Raw genomic sequence first — 19,463 nt, 5'->3', positions numbered from 1 at the left:
AATGGATGAGGATGCAAGAGGTTTCTAGATCTACTAGTCTCTTCTTGTATCCTCGAGGCTTCACCTTCTTCTTCAAGCTCCAAAACACTCAAGGATGCTCACAAATGGCTCACAAGCTCATGGAAGGCACCAGGGTTTCGCTCTGGACTTGGGAGAGCATTACGGAGGTTGAGGGAGTGTTATAATGTTCTTTAAATAGGGTACGAGGCCCGAATTTAGGGTTTTCCAAAGCCAGACCAACTCGCCGAGTCGGTCCCCCGACTCGTCGAGTAGGTCACTTAACCCGTGGCCCAAAACGCGCTCCTACTCGTCGAGTCATCCCATCAACTCGACGAGTCGCTTCCTGATTTTGAGGTTTTTCTGAACTTTCTAGGTCTTCTGAATTCGGGGTGTTATAGAAGGTGATCTGAAATCCGTTTGGAAAAAAGGGATTAAATTTAGCCTCCTGTCTAATTTCATTAGAACTTCAATAAAGCAAATGATTTAACGAAAGTTAATAACTGCTTAATGAGTTCTACTTTAGATTATAGCATACTTTTACAAGGGTTTTTTAGCAGGAAGCTTTGTGAGAAGAGACTGTAATGTACAAGCCACACGCTCATATAAGACATTGCTGAAATCAATACTATAACACCTTACTATGTTTTCCATAGAAAACATAAATATCATAATTGTAAGAGTAAAATGTGAGGGAGTTAAAACTTAGCAAAAATGTATACTTAACCCGAGGCAAATTTTTCCTAATTTGGTTTCTAAGTACACCCATGGCCTAAAAAGCAAATAAAATGAAGAAATCAGGTTCCATTATATACATCAAAAATCACAGAGGTTGTTAAGAAGCTATTTAAAAGTTACAAGGAATGACAGTTTAAAAATCAGATGTAGAATGACAAAATTTTAACCAAAATACACCTTCTATTTTCGCCATTATGCTACCTCTTACAAATTGTTGGAAAAATAGGGAATTAAGCAAAAAAAATTACAGTTGTTGCAGGTGTGGTGGTGTTCTTCTCCAACGATGATAGAGAGAAAATGAATCCTGAAGAAGAGTGATGGAGGTGGATGTTGCAACCACTACGCACGCCATCCTTCAAGAATTTGTCGTAGTCAATAGCTGGGGTGTGAAAAGTTGTGGCTGATGTGTGTATTTGGGGTGAATGAAATCGATGGAAGCCTAATCGAATCAGAGATGCAAGGAATATACCAGATGGAAATTCGAGGAATACATGAGCAAAATGGAAGTATGGTGCTCCATTCTACTATGCGATGGAACCCTAATTGAATTGGAGATGCAAGGAAGACGACATACAAAAATTTGAGGAATACATGAGCAAAAAGGAAGTGTGGTGCTCTGTCTTGCTATGAAGACAGAAAGCAAGAGATGGAAGAAAAAGAGTGGTAAAGGAAACGGTAGTCCAACAGGTGACAAGCAGAAGAGAATCTGTTATATCATGGAGCTGCCATTACGTGAATTAATATATATATATATATATATATATATATATATATATATATATATTAATTGTAAGTTTTAGTATAAAAGATAGTAGTATAGGTTGGAGATGGTCAAAAGTAGCATTAACTAAAAGTGGACATTAAACTTGATTTCGTAAAAAAAAATATTTAGTTACAATGGGAGTAAATGTGACCAATCCACCGTTTGTTAATTTCCATTAAGAAAAGGTAGCAAAAGATTCACCATATCAGCTTCATGTGCAATTCGATACATTATATAAGTCTAATTAAAATTAACCAGCTCAAACACACACTGATATTTGGGTCATTTTGGATTTTTGGCTATTTTTTGGAAAACAGTTTGAAGAAATTAGCTAAATTTATCACTTTCTCTTAAATTAAATATCTTTTTAAAAAAAAATTATATAGGTCTACCTATTTATGTAATATATTAGATATGAAAAATGACCGATCAATCTAGTTTAAACCAATTTATTAAATTCGTTGTGTTGGTAGATATTTTCAATACATTTTGTGACAACCCGAAATTTTCATTTATATAAACTCCGCAGTCAAGCACATCAAATAATAGTCAAATTCACCCAGTACATTTTTGGCCGGTTTTAAGTTCGTTTGGGTGTTTTATTTTAATTTTCCGTCAAACGAACAAATAAATGGAAGTATCCGTTAGGAGTGTTGTGGAACAAATGAACATTTAACACCTTGACTAGGTGTTTACGGCCAAACAAGGGGGTTTGGGCCGTAAACTCCCTTTGACCATGAACTCATGCATATAGCATGAGTTTACCCTTCATTCTTTCATTTCCCACTTCCTAGTTCAAGAACACCCAAGTTTTCTCTCAACTATCATAGGATCATCTTCTAAATCCTTCAAAAATGTAAGTGTTTCCTTCCTTAATTTGTTCATATAACACTTTATCTAGTGTTTATACTCGATTTCATCCATGGAAATCTCCTCTTTTCTTAGATTTCCAAGTGTTCTTCAAAACACCAAGAACACACACTAGTGTTATTGGCCCTTAAACACTCCTACAAGCTTCCTATAAGTAAGTACACTCCTCCTAACTAGTTGTTTGCTTAGAATACATGTTAAACCCTTGAAGAACATCAAAATCCCCAAGAACATGTGTGTTTACGGTTCAAGGAGATCTTCTTGGACCGTAAACACCTTCAAGTGAGGTTTAGGTGCCCCTAATACCTTCTACGGCTTGTGTAAAGAGCTAGAACCTTGCATGCATGAACTAGAAACCCCAAAACACGAAAATGTAGAAGTGACCAAGAGTTTACGGCCGTAAACTCATGGGTTTACGACCGTAAACTCCCAAGGAGTGGTCCAAGGACCGTAAACTCCAATAAAGGGCCATTTCGAGCCCTAGTCACTTCCTAAGCCTTGGATTCGAGTCTAGCTTACTTCCTTGTGTGGTTTAGGACCTTAAAACACCCAATGGCACCATTTACATGAGTTTACGGCCGTAAACTCATGGGGGAAATGGTCCCAGAACCGTAAACCCATATGGTGCTACCATATGGGGAGTAAACTCCAATGTGAGGCCATACTCTCTTTAAATGCAACCCTTTAGTACTTCTAGCACTTGAAACAAAGTGTTTCCATGTATTAGGGTGTCTGAACTTACTTAATTAGTTATTAAATGACTAATTAGATACATAAATGTATCATTGCATGCTCAATAGGATTCGCGTGTGTGTTCAAGTCCTCACTTGACACGTAGCATCCTATACCATCCGTTCATCCGAATCACCCACTCCAGGTGAGTTCATACCCCTTAATCAACCATTTTAAATGATTTTAAATGCTTTTATGGGGGGATACAAGTTGAACTATAAAGTTATTATATCAATCACATGTGATTAATAACTGTATAGCAAAAAGATTTCTGCATGTTAAACTGTTTTATCTAGCTAAAGGTTTTCATATTTTGTTTTCAAATCTCTTTTAAAGTACCAAAAATTTCTTTTAAATTACCAAACTTTTATCAAAGTCTTTTAAACTTATATTCTTGATAGATTCATGTCTATATAGATATAGTTATATAAGTAGGGTTTGAAGGACTTAGGACTGATAACCCGCTTTACTTCCTGTTCCTTGTTTGGTTGTGGACTTAGAGCATCCGGTTATTTGTCCGACTGTCGTTGAAGTCCTAGTTATATATTATGTATATCTGGTTAGATGTTAATACTCTTATTCCAGTTCAACACCTTTGGGTAGCAAAGGCATCTAGATAACCTCTCAAGTAAACTATAATAGGTATAGTTTAGAAACCAACCATAACTTTCATGAAGGAGAACTTAGTTATATCTATATTTTAAGAACTTGTACTTTTAGTAAAAAGAAAGGTATATAGAAATCAAAACACGAGATACATCCTCATGACGCGGATTTCACCGTTGTCGAGTGGTAACCAGAGTCTCCTGGAGGGAGAGCGGGCATTGTGTGTATAGATCTATACGGGACAGACCATCCCACATCCTGACTGCTAGCTACAGTCCCGGCCGACCAAGCCAAGGGGTGACAAATGTCACATTCATTTCGACGCCAGCAGGTCGTCGTGTTTACATCCGTCAATCAGTATGGTTACGAATATCTTTACATTTACCTTATAATTCATGGCTTTAAGGTAAGTATTATCACAATATTTTTCTACTTATGAAACCATCATAGTATATTTTCCTAGTTATACACTAGGCCGCATTTTACTCCTTTAGACTCCCCGAGGTGTATTGTTTATTTAATACCACCTGGAGTCTGTATTTTACTCCTTTAGACTCCCCGAGGTGTATTGTCCACTTAATACTGCCTGGAGTTGTATTTATTACTTATAAACAGCAACGTCAGTGCTGAACTAAAGCATTATTTCCCTTATTACTTTTACTTGTGATCTTTTCACATATTCATTAAAGTATAAACTATATTTTGATAATGATAGTAACTTTTGGGGGAAAATACTCCTTAAACAATAAAACAGTCGGGTCTTGGTAGAAGACTGCTTTTAGTAGAGAAACTCATTCGTTTAAACATAAAACAACCGGGTCTTGGTAGAAGACTACTTTTATTAGGAAATATAGGATTTTCTGGAAGGAATTCTAATACTCTTTAAACTCAAATTACCATCATTTAATGAGACTATTTTGATGAATAACATGTATTTATATCAATGTCATTAAAATATTTATGAACTCAACAGCATTAAAATGATGATACTCTCTTTCAAAATAACTTGTATTCTCAGGTCGTCAGTAGACAGGTACACTCCGGAAGCTTTTGTGAAGACAGCCTTGTACCGAGCTGCATTTTATATTATTCTCTGTATTTACTTTTGATGTTTTTGCTAAATGTAACCTATGTAAAATTATTACTATTAATGTAATGGTTTTTGTACTTTGATTACTATATTGCACATGTTGTGATACTTGACATGACGTCCTCCACCCCAGAACGTTTCCACTGTTTCGGTTTTGGAGTGTAACAGATTGGTATCAGAGCATTGTTTATAGTGAGCTCAGTATATCAAATCATAAAAGATATACAACCTATAAATACAATGGGATAAAATACTCTGACCAAGAATTATACTTTAAAATATAACCATATTTTACAAAAGTATATGAACATCCAAAATATAAAAGCCCGAACAAGTATCACAAAAAGAACAAGAATAAAAGTCTTTGGATGTTGAGCATTACCGTCAAAACTGGGCAGTTATGTAATCGTAAGCTGGAATAAATATAACCTGATCAACTATATTTATTCGATATGCGACTAACGTGTGCTTGGGAGTGATGATGGTGTTGCAACAAATCTGAAACTTACCATATAGGAATTGTTAGGGCCAAACATAAAGTTTATGATACTATAGGAGTATTTTATGATACTAAAAGACTAACAATGAACCCAAAAGCATGTTCAGAAGTTAAGAATCAAACATGTAATTAAAATACTATAGGGGTATTTTAGGAACCATAAATAACCTTGCGTGAAAACTAAAAAGATCCTTATTGATAGACCTATGATTACAAAGTGTACACTCCCAAGGTTATATATAGTGAGGATCTCATAGGCTAAGAATATGTGATTTCACTCTACTTCCTTTTCCTTGTTTGGATGTGGATATAGGGTAGTATCACATATTCGAAGGCCTATCAGATCTAAGTTATATATGATTTGTGTACACTATGTAAGTGTAGCCGGACTCGATATGGATCATCAGTAAAATGTTTTAATAATCTCTTAAGATTCTTTAGACATTCCCATTCTCGCACAAACCCCTTTAGGAAACCTTATCCACTTCAGTAATCAGCAGAGGAGTCGATAAAGACCCAGAAGAGGTTCATTGAGAAAGATTTCCAGGTAGGAAGTAAACGAACAGTGATGAGGCTATTGAAATCACCATGTGCCTATACCTTTTAGGGACATCGGTGGGGAATTCGCCTGAACTTCTGAGATTCCAGTCATCCATTATGAAGTGATGACACTCAGAATCAGAATCAGAAGTAAGGCAGAGCAGAAATTCAATATGTCTATGAGATCAGAGAACCCTATATAGATACCCGGAGGAAACCAACGCTTGTTCCAGTCAGGGATAAGAGGTGGACAGAGGGAGCCAATGCATGGAACCCGAGAAGTGTTTCTACCTCTTTAACGTCACGCTAATAATCCATGAAATAATACAATTTAGTGAGTTAGTGATTACACTACTCACATTATGTGCTAGGCAAATCGTCTTTCCCGTCGCGATTAATATAAATAGATCGGATCACAAAACCTCGATTGAGAGTGTTTAGCCATAAGTTTTCATGAGCCTTTTCTTCCGTGATCTTCGTTTCAAACTTCTCTCAAATCTTTTCAAAGCCGGAGAGTGAACCTCTCCAATATAAAGATAACTTAGTAGGAACGACACCCATTTTATGGCTTTCCGATACACTTACTCCTACCCTGTTACCCAGACTGCATCATAGGGATGTAGGTCGACACTCAGATAACCATAAATCAAGGCGTGGGAAAATTTATGCCTATCATAGTAAAGAAAGATACGTCTAGGGTTAACCATCGTTTCTCATCAGCTTGTGTTCCTTTTCGTGTAGGAAAAACCATGCCTCCAAAGAAACGTAACCAACCCGCTGGTAAGACACCGATTCTTCAAATCGATGAAGCTATGTTTCAAGCTGCAGTTTCAGTAGCCATAGCAGCTGTCATGGCTCACCTGAACGCTAACAACGCCAATGTTAGCAGGAGCCCTATCGGGAATCCCGATCATAGCAATGGACAACAGCAACCAGCGCCGGTGTGTAAAACCACACAAGAACTCCAACCTAATCCACTGAAAAGAAAGTTTGAGAACGAGGAGGGAAGTACCTCGACTCAAGGACCTTCCGAAGGGCAACGAGCTGAAGTGGTCAATGCCTCTGTCAACCCTTCTGCCTCGACACCTGGAAGACCATACCTAGGACACCTCCCCCGCTGCAGCAAGTATAACTACCATCATCATGGTATCTGTCGAGAACTCTTTTGTGTTAGTTGCAACATGAAGGGGCATACCGCTCGCATCTGCAGAACCCCGGTTGAGTTCATTACATCAACCACCAATGTTGGGACCAGTCCAGTATGCCACCTATGTGGTGAAATTGGACACTTCAAGAGGGACTGCCCAACTGAAAGAAATGACAAAGGCGCAGGAGGAGTTTAACCCTAATGCCTAGGTAAAGCATCAAAGAACCCGGTAGAATTTTGGTACATTTCTAAATCCTAAGTAGCTAGCCAAAAACTTTAAATTATCAATTCTAATTGTAATTACTCCCTCGTTAAGGCGAAAGTCACAGCACTGTTGTAAAACTTAAAAACCCATCAGGTAAAGCTATGATGGCTTAGTATATACGTTAAGGCCATTTATAATTAAGATTGATGGACCTCGAGTGAGTGATGCTGCCTTACCTCCTGTTCCTTGTTTGGTTATGGATTTAGGGCGGAGTCACTCAGTCAACAGTCCTTTTAATCTTAATTACACATGACTAGTGTGTACTAGGCAGTTATAGAGAGGCCTCGCGAGAAATCCATTCATGAAAAGTACATTATTCCGAAACATCAGGACCCCTAGAGTTCAGCGTCAATCACGTCGGTCCAAGTATCCACGATAGTGATACCATGGACGAAACCCGAGACACTAAGAACTTGTGTGCCCTGTTCAGCACATGGTCCTATCAATCTTCATTCTATATGGTGTCGATGGTTGTAAATTTCGACACTACCGTCTGTCATGGCTTGACTTAGTTCAACCATGCGAGAAATTCCTAGTGTTGTGTAAAAGAACTTTCACTCTATCCTAAACGTCAAATAAAGGTTCTTCCGAACTTAATGAGAAAACCTAATGCGAACCATCAGTCGTCTCTCTCATCCAACCTTCAGAAGTATCCAGGAGAGGGCTACCACGCGCTGTTAACCAACCCTGTTAGACATTAAAACCTAAAGCGAAAGATACTGCAGGTATTCCGGAAGACAATTACCGCCCGAGGCCTACTCAGTAGATCCCCCAGAAAGACCATTTGCACCGTACAACCAGGTTCGTGAATCAAGAGAAAGAACTCATGGGATTAACTTACTATTACTGAGTATATGCATTTGAGTGGTATGTAATTTAGATCAATAAGATTTAAGATGGGTGCTTCCTCCCTACTCCCTGTCCTTGTATGGTTGTGGGTTTGGGGTGGGGCCACACATCTGAACCTCCCGTCAATTTCAATTATATACGACTTGCATACACGGAGTAATAGTGATTGAGCCGAGTATGAGGTCTACCACGAACCTTATAATAAGACCCTTCATCCTATCCCATAGGAAAGGAGCTGGAGTCAAGAGAACCACTATGGGTTGAGCTACCAACATGACTACAAATTCGAAATTTGTTGTCATCCCGGTTGAGCCAACATAGTAGCTAACACCCTCAGTTAGGAAAAGTAACTCAAGTCGTAAGCGTCAAAAATATTGACTACAACCATCCATTCACGCCTGATCCCATAAATTAAGCATCTCAGTAGTGGGCCAAGAAACCTGAAACCTGTGATAGGTTGAACTCTGAGAATATTGGATGAAGAAATTAGAGGTTCTGGGTAGCAGAATCCACATCTATCTAGATTTAATCTAGATAGAGAAACTCAGTAACACCGGAAGAGTAGTTGCAAGGGATACTCGCTCTACTCAGGCACTTCGTCCATCCACATACAGAAGAGGAGTGCCTAGAACACAATGCCTCCTCATGCGAGAAAAGTCACCATCACCCTATAGACGTTAGACTACATTCTCCAAAGTTAATACTAGGATGCTAAGAACCACATGACTACCTCCGCAACCAAGAGTACTTGAATAAAGTAGATGGTAAGTTGCGTTAAGCTTTATAACCCAGATCATAAAGAGATTGTAGACTCGACACCAGTCTAGGTGTTAGTCGGTGGGTTATACAAGAACACGCGCTTCCTACAAACTGGAGGGAGCAGACACGATGGAGAATGGAGCAAGTCTTAGAGATTTGTTAGACTACTAGGTGTTCCAAAGAATACTGTCCCTAAAGAGATAGTAGAACCACCTCCTTAAATATTTAAGCGCTTCGGAAAATCTCTTAGGGCGAAGTTAGCCCTGATCAGAGGCTGCTATCCATGAAACAGCAAAGCGAGTAAGCGAATGATTCTTTCCAATTAGGAATCATACTGTTAAAGCATCTATTAGACGGTGACAAAAGTTGAAATTTTCTAAGCATCGTCTGGTAAAACCTTCTATCTCGCTGACTTTGAGAGTTTATGTTAGAAACACCTCGAGAGTCAGAAGTGCAGGTCCATTTTACACAAGGTCGAGATAGATGCCACGTAACTAATAAATGCCAGTATATAGCCAATACCTCCAATGATCCAGAAAACCTCCGAAAGCCAATCAGTAGGAAATACGAATACGAAGACGACCTAAGCCTTCTAAGAGCCAACCCGGAGGACTATACCCCCAATAAGAGAGAACTCTTGGAACTTTAGAATGGCGATCATGCCAAGTGATGATCTAACCATGGAAGTACATTATGTTCTAGATACTGAAAACATTCTATCTTCCCAAGAACTTAGGACCATCCGAGATTCTTGATAAGAATTGGTCTAACCTCCGTCAGGCCTCAACTACTTTAGGGATTCCATAATTCCCACCCTAATCTGCCCACGTCTCAAACTTGAGAAAGTGCTTGTCCGACATGACTCTCGAAACCCCACTCGTCGAGATCGAAATCAATGAGAGCCTCAACTTCGTGGAAGAACCTGTAGAGATCATGGACCGAGAGGTCAAGCGAACGAAACAAATCCACATCCCAATCGTGAAGGTTCGCTGGAACGCCAAGCGAGGACCGGAGTTCACTTGGGAGCGCGAGGATCAACGAAACTTAAATATCCCCATCTTTTTGCATAGTTATTTTATAATAACTGGTTGCTTGAACTCTAATTTCGGGACAAAATTCCCTCTAACGGGGGGATGATGTGACAATCCGAAATTTTCATTTATATAAACTCCGCAGTCAAGCACATCAAATAATAGTCAAATTCATCCCAGTACATTTTTGGCCGGTTTTAAGTTCGTTTGGGTGTTTTATTTTAATTTTCCGTCAAACGAACAAATAAATGGAAGTATCCGTTAGGAGTGTTGTGGAACAAATGAACATTTAACACCTTGACTAGGTGTTTACGGCCAAACAAGGGGGTTTGGGCCGTAAACTCCCTTTGACCATGAACTCATGCATATAGCATGAGTTTACCCTTCATTCTTTCATTTCCCACTTCCTAGTTCAAGAACACCCAAGTTTTCTCTCAACTATCATAGGATCATCTTCTAAATCCTTCAAAAATGTAAGTGTTTCCTTCCTTAATTTGTTCATATAACACTTTATCTAGTGTTTATACTCGATTTCATCCATGGAAATCTCCTCTTTTCTTAGATTTCCAAGTGTTCTTCAAAACACCAAGAACACACACTAGTGTTATTGGCCCTTAAACACTCCTACAAGCTTCCTATAAGTAAGTACACTCCTCCTAACTAGTTGTTTGCTTAGAATACATGTTAAACCCTTGAAGAACATCAAAATCCCCAAGAACATGTGTGTTTACGGTTCAAGGAGATCTTCTTGGACCGTAAACACCTTCAAGTGAGGTTTAGGTGCCCCTAATACCTTCTACGGCTTGTGTAAAGAGCTAGAACCTTGCATGCATGAACTAGAAACCCCAAAACACGAAAATGTAGAAGTGACCAAGAGTTTACGGCCGTAAACTCATGGGTTTACGACCGTAAACTCCCAAGGAGTGGTCCAAGGACCGTAAACTCCAATAAAGGGCCATTTCTACTTATGAAACCATCATAGTATATTTTCCTAGTTATACACTAGGCCGCATTTTACTCCTTTAGACTCCCCGAGGTGTATTGTTCATTTAATACCACCTGGAGTCTGTATTTTACTCCTTTAGACTCCCCGAGGTGTATTGTCCACTTAATACTACCTGGAGTTGTATTTATTACTTATAAACAACAACGTCATTGCTGAACTAAAGCATTATTTTCCCTATTACTTTTACTTGTGATCTTTTCACATATTCATTAAAGTATAAACTATATTTTGATAATGATAGTAACTTTTGGGGGAAAATACTCCTTAAACAATAAAACAGTCGGGTCTTGGTAGAAGACTGCTTTTAGTAGAGAAACTCATTCGTTTAAACATAAAACAATCGGGTCTTGGTAGAAGACTACTTTTATTAGGAAATATAGGATTTTCTGGAAGGAATTCTAATACACTTTAAACTCAAATTACCATCATTTAATGAGACTATTTTGATGAATAACATGTATTTATATCAATGTCATTAAAATACTTATGAACTCACCAGCATTAAAATGCTGATACTCTCTTTCAAAATAACTTGTATTCTCAGGTCGTCAGTAGACACGTACACTCCGAAAGCTTTTGTGAAGACAGCCTTGTACCGAGTTGCATTTTATATTATTCTCTGTATTTTCTTTTGATGTTGTTGCTAAATGTAACCTATGTAAAATTATTACTATTAATGCAATGGTTGTTGTACTTTGATTACTATACTACACATGTTGTGATACTTGACATGACGTCCTCCACCCCAGAACGTTTCCGCCGTTCCGGTTTTGGGGTGTGACACATTTACACCCCATTCCCGAGTTCAATTTAAGGAGAGAAAAGAAAGAAAATGGATGGAAGTGAGAAGAAAGTAAAAGAAATTGGTGTTCCCGAATTTCATTAAAGGAAGTGATGATATATGGTCCATTGGCATGGCCTAGACTGCTCTAGCGCGCCAGCCTGGCCTGGCGCGCTCCTGCCAGCCCTGCCTGGCGCTCCTTTTCCAGCCTTGCTGGGGACTCCCTTGCCAGCCCTGCTGGGGACTCTCCTGCCGGCCTAGCCTGACGCTCCCTGGCTTGGCGCTCCCTTGCCAACCTTGCCTGGTGTGCGCCCGCCAGCCTCGCCCGGCGCCTCCGGGTGGCCTTGCCCAACTCCTTGCTAGTTGGGCCTGAATTGGGCTGGCCCAAGGCCTGACCTAATTGTCCCCTATATAATGAATAATATCTCCTCCATGGAGGGGGGTCCTTCCCCATGGCTCAGCCGCCATACTACACTCCGGCCGGGTGACTCAGCCGCCACCCGCCGCCATCAACCACCATACACCACCACTAGCACCAAGATGGTTCCCTCCAGCTATGGAGAACCATCTCAGATCTTCTAGTTGATCTAACTTGACCGTCGGAGTCCGCTCCCGGGGCATAGTCCCTGGGACGGCTCTAACGACTTTGCACTGTGATATCCAGATCTCCGCCGCAGCAGAAGACCAGAAGATCCGCCGGAGGTCGATGTCGCATCATTTGGCGCCATCCCGGACTTGAACAAGCAGCCATCACCTTGTTCTTCCTAGATCTGTTCAGATCTGTTGAGTTCCACATCAGGTTTTCTTAGATCTGTCCATTCTTATCCCTCATTTGATCAGATCCGTTTGGTTCTTGTCAAAATCTTTTCAGATCTATTTCATTTTTAGTTCAGATTTCTTGAGGTATTTTCGTTTTTTAGCTCAGATCTCTAGATCTGAAAGTTTTTGTTCACTTAATCATCTCTCAAGTTTAAAAACACCAACTCAGACCCGTTTTAATTATATTTTCGGGGAGAGAAGAGGTTCTCAGGAGCCTTCTTCCCTTTTTATTCATATTTTGGTGTTTTATAGAAGCAACCTGAGATTTGAAGAACTTTTTGGTAGATATTTACTTTGTTTTCAGTTTATGTTGCAAAGAAATCACCTTGAGTATATGATTTACTTTGCAAGACTTCTTTGAAGTTGTTTGCTTGGTGTTTTCTTTTCAAAAATTTAGAGAAAGAAAACGAGAAATTTTCAGATTTATTCCTTGTTCATGTTCTTGTTGAACAAGTTGAAAAGAGAACGAAAATTTACCAAATCTTTTTTCTCTTTCATCTTTCAATGACTTGTTGTGCAAGCTGAAGGGAAAAGAAAGTTTATAAGAAGAAAACTTTGTCAAACCCATTTTTTGTTTATATTTTGGGGTTTTTCCCAGTAAGATGAAAAGAAAAGAGGTGTTTTATGAGTTTTATCCCATCTCTTCTTCACATATTATCTGGAGATCCTTCTCTAGCTGTGCATTTCCATGTACATGCTTACCCACTAACAATTATTTGTACATACAACTATATAGCTTGTACATTTTACAAAACTCTTCAGAAAAAGAAGAGAGAGAAGAAGAAGTTCTTTATGGGTTCTATCCCACTCTTAGTTTATATGTTTCCAGAAAATCTCATTTAGTTCATGATTTTCTGTATATAAGTTTACTCAAGATTTAAAAGCTTGAAGGAAGAAATAAGTTTCTATGAATTTTTTACCCTCTTAAACTTTCAGAAAACTCATTTGCATCTTAGCTCAGTTTTGTCGTTCTTTTTAATGACTTGCTAAGAAAGTTGAGAAGAGAAAAGTGTTTATGAGTTTTATCTTATTTCAGTTTATTTAGATGATTTATTCAGCAAAATGAGGAGGAAAAGTATTTGATGAGTTTTTACCTCATTTTAAGTTACCCCATATTTTAGTTACCATTTTAATAATGGTTTTCCAAAAGAAAAAAAAGGGGGTGGAGAGGAGTTCTACTAGAAGAACTGATATGAGATTCATACAAAAGCAAGAGTTCATGTACATATAGAAAGAAACCTTTACAAAAGAGAAAAGAGAGAAAAATCGTTTTACAGTTTTACAGTTCGCATATACAAAAGTTGTATAGAATAATTATTACAAAATGGTCTTGATGCTCTTTGTCTCTCCTAAGCCGACATAAAGAAAAAAGGAGGGGGTAAGGGTGATTACAGTGCACACCACAAACCAAAGGACACAAGCATTTGCAGGTGGGACCCGCCTGGTCCAATTCTCGACATACACAAAGTCAAAATCAGCACCCACATCTGAGCACCACCGATCTCTTCCGGCTCTGCAGATCAGCTCCTGTACAAAACGCCACCATCGCTGGTAGATTACCTCCTACAACAGTGGTTACCGCCGGTAAACGAAGCCAAAGCAACATTGGTTGACTGTTGAGTCCGACCAAAACACCTAGCAACAGCAACTGAAACGTCGCCATCAGCACCTCCGGTCACTTCTGAGCCAACGAAATACACCCAAAAGCAACTATCGGTCGCCTTCAACGAACGACCCAACAGATCAGTTCCGTCGGAAATCATGTTGTTGCTCCGACATTCTTTTCCCGTCGACGGTTCTCAGACAAAAAACCACCAAAGCCTTCGTAGGTATGCAACCTCCATGCCCCTGTGTTCAACCAATAGATGCTCTCCGGAGTTAAGGCACCACCACGTCACCTCTAGTCACCGATCGGTGCCACTTGACGCAACTAGCTAGCGTTGCCGGTGGACCCTGCTGCTCAAATGAAGCTTTGATTTCCTTGCACAGCCGATTTCAGCCTGTTGCTCCACCATTATCGCCGTCAATCCATCGGCCTGGAGTCCAATGCTACCTTTCACCTTCGTGTTCAGTGAGCGTATATCGGCGTTTCAGATAGATGATAAAAGAAATTAGGGCGGACCTATATCTCCCACGAAGGCTCCATCAATTTCATATTGGGCTGACTACCTTCTAATTGGGCTTCTTATAAGTTAATCTTGGACTTATAACATAAATGGTCTGCAACATTTTAATTTGGGTTTTCCTTCAAATTAATTTCACGATAATGTCACAAATTTATCGAACCAAAATCAGCCATCTAACATTCGCATGGCGCAAGCACCTCTTAACATAGTACGCTTTGGAATACGCTTGACGAACCGGACCGCTCGACACTTTCAAAATATATATGATAAAAATAATAATAAGGAAAAAGGAGTTGGGCTAGTCAATTCCAAATGGGCTCTTGAATTTATTTTAGCAATGTGGTTTTCTCTACATCAATTTTTCATCTTATTGGGCCCATTCTAGCAAAGATAAAAATTAAAGCTCGTGCGCTCCAATCTAGTCAAGCTAAATCTGATTCTATAAGATGTGGTCCGACCATCTCAATGCTTTCAAGAAAAAAAAAGGGGGGAGGGAGAAGAGTAGTGCACTACTGCTACTCTATGAAGTATTCCAAGAAGCGATCACGACAGGAAATGTGAATCAATTTATTATTTCAAGAAAAAATACTAACTATTTGATTGAGTTACCTTTTCAGATAATCGCTCGAGCGCCACGACACTCAGAGTGCGCCAACAACAAACTCATGGAGCGAAGCTCGGTCTGTAAAGCATTTACAGGGGACTTGTGAAGTGTGAACCGCTTACCAGTCACTCAAAGTTCCCATCCAGCGGGCATAGAAATATAAATTCCCACCCGGTGCTGGCTACGGGTCTCGTCCCTCTCACCGGGGCGCGTGTGCGGCGCTCAGAGTGTCTATTTCTATTAACAACTTTCAGCTGTGACTGGAACGCGGGAATCACGGACCAAGTACGTTGTATCTATTTACAGACTTCGGAGCTCGACAACGGTCTTAGAGACTGTGTGGCGAGGTTACGCTTCATAGCTACCCCTGCCCGACATTCCATCGACATCAGTGTCGCGTAATACTCTTTAGCAGCCTCGGTTCGTATGATCGCAACAATAGTTACGTTGCATCGCACCGATCGGCCCGCACTCCTCTCAATGAAGGAGAATCAAGTCAGCTCAAGCTGCATAAGTAATGCTTGGCTCTTCGCATAACCCCACGACTCTCGTGGGCGAGGTTCGGCCATTCTCTCTATTATTTAAATGCTTTGGTGCTTTATCTAGTCTGACCCGATTGTCAGCAACCCAATCGCATCAGACTAGGGGGACTTGACGATGCACAGTTCATATGACTAGTTCCAGTCCGATGTCATTGGCCACGTACCAATAACACCAGACTGGGGGACTTGATGATATATGGTCCATTGGCATGGCCTAGACTGCTCTAGCGCGCCAGCCTGGCCTGGCGCGCTCCTGCCAGCCCTGCCTGGCGCTCCCTTGCCAGCCTTGCTGGGGACTCCCTTGCCAGCCCTGCTGGGGACTCTCCTGCCGACCTAGCCTAGTGCTCCCTGGCTTGGCGCTCCCTTCCCAACCTTGCCTGGTGCGCGCCCGCCAGCCTCGCCCGGTGCCTCTGGGCGGCCTTGCCCAGCTCCTTGCTACTTGGGCCTGAATTGGGCTGGCCCAAGGCCTAACCTAATTCCCCTTGACCTAATTGTCCCCTATATAATGAATAGTATCTCCTTCATGGAGGGGGGTCCTTCCCCATGGCTCAGCCGCCATACTACACTCCGGCCGGGTGGCTCAGCCGCCACCCGCCGCCGTCAACCACCATACACCACCACTAGCACCAAGATGGTTCCCTCCAGTTATGGAGAACCATCTCAGATCTTCTAGTTGATCTAACTTGACCGTCGGAGTCCGCTCCCGGGGCACAATCCCTGGGACGGCTCTAACGACTTTGCACTGTGATATCCAGATCTCCGCTGCAGCAGAAGACCAGAAGGCACGCCGGAGGTCGATGTCGCATCAGGAAGGAAATTGAGGGAAACGAAAGAATCACTTTCCCTCCTAACTTTCCTTCCGATTTGGAAGGATTTTGAGAGAAAGAACAAAATGTTTAACTTTCCTTCCACTTCTCTCCAACTCGTGAACACAAAAGACAAATTTCTTTTCCTTTCTTTTCTCTTCTTTTCTTTCCTTACTTTTCTCTTCTCTTCTTTTCTCTTCTCTTCTTTGCTACAACTCGGGAACAAGGTGTTAATCAAACACATTAGGAAATTAATCAACCCGATCCATTCCCATCCATAAGTCCATAACCTATCATTTGAACTATTATATCCAAACAATTCTCTCATATTCATCATTAATTTAAGAAAAATTAAACATCTTTCTACATTTTTTTATTTATCCTTCTACTCATATAAGATTATTTATGTATGGATGCTACTAGTTCTTTTTCTTAATCTACTCTTTTAATTTTAACACTTATCTTGATCTACTCTACTCAATATTTTTCTTAATCTACTCTTTTAATTTTAACACTTATCTTGATCTACTCTACTCGATAGATGGGTAAAAAAAAAACTCACTCGAAGGATACTTGATTTGTCTTTTAAGGAGAAAATGGTTTCCAACTTATGCTCATCTTTATTTGGTTTCCAACTTATGCTCATATTTATAGTTGGTTTTTTTTTTCAATTTTTTATTATTTGGGTCATCACAAATCGGATCAAAAATCGGATCTTTGATCTTAAGTTTGGAAAATCCAGTGATTTTCAATCAATGTCACATCATTAAAGTAACACTTCTACGTTCTGTCAACAGTTCTATCACTATTGAAACTGAAAATTAAAATCACAATCATACCGACTACTAACAAAGTCATACATGTTTCACCTTACGATTACAAGAACTAATAATAACTAAAAGATTCAAGATCCCAGTTGAGTTCCAAACGGAGGTTCGTGATTCATCGACCGGGAAAAGTCAAGTATCGACGGCGGATTTTGGCCGACGCCGGTGCATTGAACCGGGAGGCTAAACATCGGGTTCACCACCTGTTCTTGGTTCGCCGTCATGTTGCCGGACTGGTTTCCAAGGTTCAACCCACCGGTTCTCTGGTTCGTCGGCGCACACATGGAGTACAAGTTTATCCCATTTCTCATCGTCAACATCTGAAACATTAATCACAAAATTAGTAAGATTTTTACGTGAAATTTAGCCGGAAGAAAACACCATACCTGAACTTGGAGCTGAAGCTGCTTCAGATATTCAATGGCTTCATCCAGCATTGAAGCTTTATCCGTCTGATAAATCAAAACCAATTAGGCGTTCATGTTGAAAATCGAAATGTTTGTGTAGAATTATCAATCGAAGTATTTGAACACAATACCTTATTTGAATTGGGGATAAGCTTCTGCAAGGCCTTCATCTTCTCATTTATCTTGCTTCTCCTCCTCTGTATCAAACAAAATCCGATTATAAATCAAGGTCGACAATCACACAGAGTACTAGTGAAGTAGTGATCTATGTTTGATTATGAATTTAAGATCAATGGTTGTTAGTTGTTACCTTTTCGGACAAATTATGAACCTCTGCTGCTCGTGTTCGTTTTGAAGGATTACGAGGAGGATTTTGTTTTGCGACCATTTCGTCCATCAAATTTTCGAATCCCTCCTGGAAAACGTTTGAAGTTTCAATAAACGAACCACCATCCATGGCTGATTTAAGAAGCAGAGAGAGAACAATATATGCACGAAATATGCTAAATGGATCAGATCAAAAGGGAAATATCATATAATACCTCACTTTCGCAATCGTATTCATCTGGGTCATAATCGATAGTACCCACAGAAGAAGAAGAGACATGAGCCATGGTATTCGCCGGAATGTGAGTAACACCGGTGGAAGATAACGTGGGGATCTGATCGGAAATAGAAAGCCCGGAGGAATACGGCGGTTGTTGGCGTTGGAATTCATACTGCATTTGTTTGGGAGTGAGAGAAAAGGATGAAGAAGAAGATGATGATGATGATTTAAACAGGATCTGACGGAGGAGAAGGGAAATGTCATCGGTGGATTCAGGCGGCGGAGAATATGAAGAAGAAATGCGTGGTGTATCGAACATGTCCGCCATTTTTACAGAGCTTTTTTACATATGCATTGATTTAAGAGAAGAGAGTGATTAAAGTGGAATTTTCAAAGACCCATTTTGATGTATAATCTGTAGATTACTTTACGTCAATGGTGGAGAAAGGGTTGAAAAGTGTAGCAGGAATTGGGGAAAGAGTTATGGGCAAGTTAAATAGTTGGCAAGGAATGATAAAGGTGGTAGTTGATGAAACATCACGCGTCGTGGTGTGAGAGTGAGAGTGTGACAATCATATCATAAACCATTGCTCTAAGAATATTAGATATTTTTGTTTTAATTTTTTTGTTTTAAATAGATACTCCAAAACAAAGTTTATTTAATCCAAAATATATATATATATATATATATATATATATATATATATATATATATATATATATCCTCATCCTTTCTATTTTTTCCATTCCTAACCTATAAGATCGAAAAGAGTGGCTCGGGGAGATACTCGGCATATACCGCCCCTCAATGCCGGCATGACCTTAATGCAGGCATGACCAGTGTTTGTGCATTATTTGGTTGTTGAAGAAACAAATGAGAGAATGTACATCTGAGTGTAATGTCTATTTTATTATTATTATTTTTTTAGTTTTTTTTTTTTAAATTTTTACATTCACCCACGTTATGTATGTTGTGCGGCATAAATGACGTGTCAATGAGGTGGTTGCCAAAAAGTAGATGTGGCATGGTGACATGTCATGCATCATTCCTTTAAGCCTAAGGCTGCAGGGTGTGGGTGCGGTCTGGGACCGCGGTTCAAGCCACGTCAACC

General features: G+C 39.9%; 1 protein-coding gene across 1 annotated transcript; it reads right to left on the bottom strand.

Moving 5' to 3' along the window:
* Window positions 1-17,355: 17,355 nt before the first annotated feature.
* On the bottom strand, window positions 17,356-18,833 carry ALC (basic helix-loop-helix (bHLH) DNA-binding superfamily protein). The gene is made up of 5 exons (XM_079046303.1): window positions 18,347-18,833; window positions 18,115-18,219; window positions 17,936-18,001; window positions 17,784-17,849; window positions 17,356-17,717 (listed from the first exon to the last, which is right to left on the bottom strand). Exons 1-5 carry the CDS (start codon window positions 18,677-18,679, stop codon window positions 17,475-17,477), a joined length of 813 nt encoding a protein of 270 aa, XP_078902429.1. The 5' UTR covers window positions 18,680-18,833; the 3' UTR covers window positions 17,356-17,474.
* Window positions 18,834-19,463: the final 630 nt, after the last annotated feature.

The sequence above is a fragment of the Lactuca virosa genome, chromosome 4 (genome assembly GCF_052849685.1).
Source record: "Lactuca virosa cultivar CGN04683 chromosome 4, Lactuca_virosa_CGN04683_v6, whole genome shotgun sequence".
Classification (NCBI taxonomy): domain Eukaryota; kingdom Viridiplantae; phylum Streptophyta; class Magnoliopsida; order Asterales; family Asteraceae; genus Lactuca; species Lactuca virosa.
This window is presented reverse-complemented; position numbering and strand designations above follow the sequence as displayed.